The sequence below is a fragment of the Pistacia vera genome, unplaced genomic scaffold (assembly GCF_008641045.1).
Source record: "Pistacia vera cultivar Batoury unplaced genomic scaffold, PisVer_v2 Contig529, whole genome shotgun sequence".
NCBI classification, from domain to species: domain Eukaryota; kingdom Viridiplantae; phylum Streptophyta; class Magnoliopsida; order Sapindales; family Anacardiaceae; genus Pistacia; species Pistacia vera.
Genome location: NW_022196367.1, coordinates 591,567 through 596,534, shown reverse-complemented (window position 1 = coordinate 596,534; position 4,968 = coordinate 591,567). Strand labels below are relative to the sequence as shown.

Sequence of the window (4,968 nt, the reverse complement as noted above, 5' to 3'; positions counted from 1 at the left end):
TATAACCAGACAAAAAATAAAGGATAAAGTAGTCATTTTACATGAATTTTGTGTAATTTTTATCTAGTTGTATGACCAAGTTGTAAGCAAAAACATTATTGTAAGAATTAATACATTACTTTATAGGAAATAATTTGTTTATATAGATCTGATAAACGGTTTTCTTTGGACTTAGTGGACAAATCTACAAAAACCCATTTCTATATCCAATGCTTGCCATCTAATTATCAATTACACCAAAAAAAAAAAAAAAAATTATATACATTGGATGACAAAATAAGAAGCATCACCACTCAAACCGCCACGTCAGCTTACCCTCCAAATCATAACGACTTCAAACAACCACCCAAAAATAAAAACAAAAACAAAGAAGAATAAAAATAAAAAAGTAAGCCCAAAACTGAACGGCTAAAACTCACAGAAATGCTGAGCAAATCAGTGGCATCTGCAGTTTCTACAACTCTCTTGAGCCATCCCAGAAGCGCCGCGTACTTCGGTCTGAAAAGGGTTTCTTTTGCTTCTTCAAATGATTTAGTTTTTACATGGAAAAATAGTTTTTTTAACAATAATAATAATAAGTTTAGCTTGAAGACTAGAAAGAGTTCAAGAATGGAGAGCAATTTGGTGACGAAAGTTTCAGCTTCAGCACAGCCTTTGAAGAACGCTGATGAACTCATAGACTCTGTGGAGACTTTTATATTTGACTGTGATGGTGAGAGTTTATTGCTTTTTTTGATAAAAATGAAGTGGGTTTTTTCAGCTTTGAAGTGATTTTTTTTTTTTTTTTTTTTTGAGTTATTACGCTGATTTTAAGTGCTGTTGATTTATCTTTGAGTGAAATGGTGAGAGTTCATTGCTTATCTGATAATGTTCAAGTGATCTATCTGCATTCAGATGATGTGGGGTTTTTATTTTTAAGGTGATTAAGTTATTTTTTATTTTTTTATTTTTTTATTTTTTGAGTAAATAGGAGATTAAAGCTTGCTATTTAGCTATGTGTGATTTATGCTACAATGGGTTTGTGTGTGTCTTTTTGTTTTGCTCACTGTTATAAGTTGACTATGTTTGGACTTTTATCTTTGATTGAAAAAGTGAAACTTCATTGTTTATCTGATAATATTCAAGTGAAAAGCTTGATGTATCTGCATTTAGCTGATGTGGGGTTTCTAATTTTAAGGTTGTTAGGATATTAAAGTTTTCTGTTTGGCTATGTCTGATTTCTGGTACTGCAGATTTGTGTGTTTTTTGAGTTTCAATGTTGATAACAAGTACTTTTATCTTTGATTGAAAATGGTGAGAGCTTGTTGCTTTTTTACTTATATTCTAGTGAATTGTTTACTATTTGTGTTTAAATGATCGGGGGTTTTAAGTTTTGAGGTGGTTAAGTGATTTTCTTGTGTAGTTGGGAGATTAAAGTTTACAATTTGGTTATGTGTGATTTATGCCAATCATTTTTGCTATAATGGAGTTCTTGGTGTTTTTGGTACGATGTTTTGTGTGAGTTTTCCGAGTTACTATGTTTGATAATATGTTCTAATAGTTATTATAAGTTGATTTTTGTTAGGACTTTTGATACTATTTTGATTGGACCATTGATTGTTATCTCAAGTTTCTAATCAAAAGGTCACATGTATGTGTTTGTATCTGCATTTTCATGTATCTATTCTGTCATTCTTAACAGATTTGTGAAACTTTATGGTGTATGTTTGTGTGTTTCATTTCGTTGAATGGTCATGTATTTCTTAATCATGAAATTGGTGAAGTCTGTAGTCGCGTGCTAATTTGCTAAACTTGTAAGCTAGTTTATAAGTCAAAGGAAATTCATTTTAGATATGTTGAGAAGCAATTTGTGGCTTTTTTATTTATTTATTTGTTTGCTTTGGATAGGGTTGGTTGCAGTTGAGATCAGGCCTAAGGTATTCTGATCAGGTTTCTTGCCATACTAATTAATGAATAATTTGCAGGAGTAATTTGGAAAGGTGATAAATTAATAGATGGAGTCCCAGAAACCCTTGATATGCTCCGGGCCAAGGTTTGTATATTTCTTTTGTCATGAATGGTATGATTATTTATGATTATTAGTTCAACTCTAGCAGTATGTGTCAAAAAATTTAAATGTCTTGAAACAAGATGAAGTTTCCGAGGCTATCAGCTAATGTTTATCTTTCATTTTCTTCAGGGCAAGAGATTAGTTTTTGTTACCAACAACTCGACAAAGTCTAGGAAACAGTATGGTAAAAAGTTTGAGACACTTGGTCTGAGTGTTAATGAGGTTAGTTAATGACTCCTTTGTCTCCAAGGTTTTGCTAAAGTTCTGTCAACAACAACTCTTCTTAACCCAAATGAATTCTTTTAGGAGGAAATATTTGCATCATCTTTTGCAGCTGCTGCTTACTTGAAATCGATTGATTTCCCAAAAGATAAAAAGGTAATTGGTACTGAAGATTTTGGCCTCTATTTTTATTTTATTTTTAACCATTATGTCATTAATGGTGATGGACTGATGGCTGATTGTGATTTAGGTTTATGTGATCGGAGAGGATGGCATCTTGAAGGAGCTTGAGCTGGCTGGATATCAATATCTTGGTGGACCTGTATGTAAAATTTCCACTTGTCATGAGAGTCAAAGTTTCAACTATATATTAATTTGATAGCTTGCCGTGTTTAGCTATTGTTAATTTAGGCTTACAGATAGCTAGTTTTGTCCACAATGCTGAACCATAGTTCTATCTACTTTGCCACCAATGGTTTATCAGTTCCTTTCAAATGTTTAAAGAGAAAACTTAGTTGATATATTCTTTGTCTTACAGGCGGATGGTGAGAAAAAGATAGAGCTAAAGCCTGGTTTCCTTATGGAGCATGATAAAGATGTAAAGTTCTTTTCTTTCTTGCTTCTTGTTGCTACGTTTCTGGCTTGGATTCTCATTATTGTTTTTTTCATACGAAATACGGGGGAGAATAAGGCTTCCTGTAAATGCTTTACGATTGTATTTACTTTGCAACTTGGTAAACTTGGTAAAAAGTGATGAACAGCTATATCTTTCTCCCAAATTTTGGTCATGGCTAAGAAATTTTCATTTGCTGATTAGGTGGGAGCTGTTGTGGTTGGATTTGATCGTTATTTCAACTACTACAAGATACAGTAAGTTCCCCAGTTTCTACACAGACAAATATGTATTGGAGAAATCATTTACTAACAAAGCGTAATGTTACACGGCTATTTCAAATATGTGAAAGCAAGCAGTCCCATCGATGCTCATTGCAAAACCAGGCATCTAGAAACATTCATACAAAGGCCTATTTAATTATTGACATATGATATTGGCTGAAATCAATATGCTGAAACTTCGGGCATGCATTTCTAATTACCCTTCTGCCTTGTCATTTAACATCAGCAAAGTGCATGTTTTATGGTCATCGAACCCAAGATGTCGATTCTTAATTTTATAATATTCATATGCTCCAGATATTATTTAAGATTAAAAAAATGAAATGAACAGCCCCATAGTATTCTTTTAGCAAAGACATGTACCGAGGATTAAGGCTTCATTGATTGAGTACAATAATCCCATCTTAGAAACTGTGATAAGTTCACTCTGTCTGCTGTTTTAGGCCCTCTAGTCTAAAACTGATTCTCACTGTCTCTTAATTCATGCTGTAATTCTGTTTTAAAATCAGAAATTACAAAATCGTAAAACTAATCCACTATTATGGCCAGTAATACAGAAAATTGACCAGTATGGAGTGCCAACTTTTAGTTTGCAGGCATGAGTTTTTTTTTTTGATGCGTAAGGATTTCTGATCCTCCATGATTTTTGTGATGAAAGGTATGGAACACTCTGCGTGCGTGAAAATCCTGGCTGTCTATTCATTGCTACAAATCGTGATGCTGTGACTCACCTCACAGATGCTCAGGAATGGGCAGGTTCTACTCTCTCCTGGTTTCATTGCATCTTGCTTTAATACCTTCAGTTTCCACTCATATGAAGAATCTTCAATTATTTTTTCTTCTATAAGAAAAAAAAAAAAAAAATTTGCTTCACATCTATTTTAAAAGCAATCGTGATGTTTACTTCATTTGTAGGTGGTGGGTCTATGGTCGGTGCCATTGCTGGTTCTTGTCAACGTGAGCCTATAGTCGTTGGAAAGCCCTCAACCTTTATGATGGACTACTTGGCAAACAAGTATGTTTTCTAATTTCTTGTTAGAAAAACAGTTCAAAAAAAAAAAAAAAAAAAAAAAAAACATTTTTCTTTCTGTTAGCTATAACTTGAGTGCTCTTCAGTTGTGCACATTGTAAATGTGTGATTACACAAACTGTCTAATTTGCTCTTTTCTAGTAGATATACACAATTTACGACTATTTCTTCGCAATCTCGGACATTTGGGAAATGCTAAAATTCCTGGACATGGCAAAAGAAAGAGAAATAGATGGATATTTGCTTGTATATCAGTCTAACGAGACCTTTAGTCTCTAATTCTACCCTCATGAGTTTGTTCAACGACAGATTTGGCATTTCCAAGTCACAAATATGCATGGTCGGGGACAGATTGGATACAGATATTCTCTTTGGACAGAATGGTGGCTGCAAAACTCTTCTTGTTCTCTCCGGTAACAAATGCCTCTCTACTCAATCCTCTTCTACTTCCATTACTCCCGGTATCTAATCTAAATCAAGAGTTTTATTCTCTTCAACAGGTGTGACCTCATTGTCAATGCTTCAAAGCCCCAGCAACTCGATACAACCGGATTTCTACACCAACAAGATTTCGGATTTTCTTTCCCTCAAAGCTGCAGCCGTATGATCACGTATGTACTCATCGATTGTATTTTAGTCATTCTCTCATTGTATAACTCATCATTCATAAATTTAGAACAATGTGACTATCAAGAGCTCCCTCTTTGTTATGTCAAATTTGAAAGGGCTGCATATTGAGGAAGTTAAATGAGAACAATGTGACTGTCAA

The 4,968-nt window shown here is 33.8% G+C and overlaps 1 protein-coding gene across 1 annotated transcript; it reads left to right on the top strand.

The window, feature by feature from the left end:
- The first annotated feature begins 352 nt into the window (after positions 1-352).
- LOC116107187 (phosphoglycolate phosphatase 1B, chloroplastic-like) lies at positions 353-4,968 on the top strand. The gene is made up of 11 exons (XM_031393490.1): positions 353-712; positions 1,965-2,032; positions 2,180-2,272; positions 2,357-2,428; positions 2,523-2,594; positions 2,811-2,870; positions 3,090-3,142; positions 3,828-3,925; positions 4,085-4,184; positions 4,509-4,612; positions 4,700-4,968. Exons 1-11 carry the CDS (start codon positions 424-426, stop codon positions 4,804-4,806), a joined length of 1,116 nt encoding a protein of 371 aa, XP_031249350.1. The 5' UTR covers positions 353-423; the 3' UTR covers positions 4,807-4,968.

What these genes read in the sequence shown, in the direction of transcription:
- LOC116107187 (XM_031393490.1), top strand. Translation starts at nt 424, where the DNA reads ATGCTGAGCAAATCAGTGGCATCTGCAGTTTCTACAACTCTCTTGAGC. An exon ending in TTATGGAGCATGATAAAGAT is followed by an intron (nt 2,871 to 3,089) that starts GTAAAGTTCTTT and finishes TTTGCTGATTAG; the next exon opens with GTGGGAGCTGTTGTGGTTGG. An exon ending in AACTCTTCTTGTTCTCTCCG is followed by an intron (nt 4,613 to 4,699) that starts GTAACAAATGCC and finishes TCTCTTCAACAG; the next exon opens with GTGTGACCTCATTGTCAATG.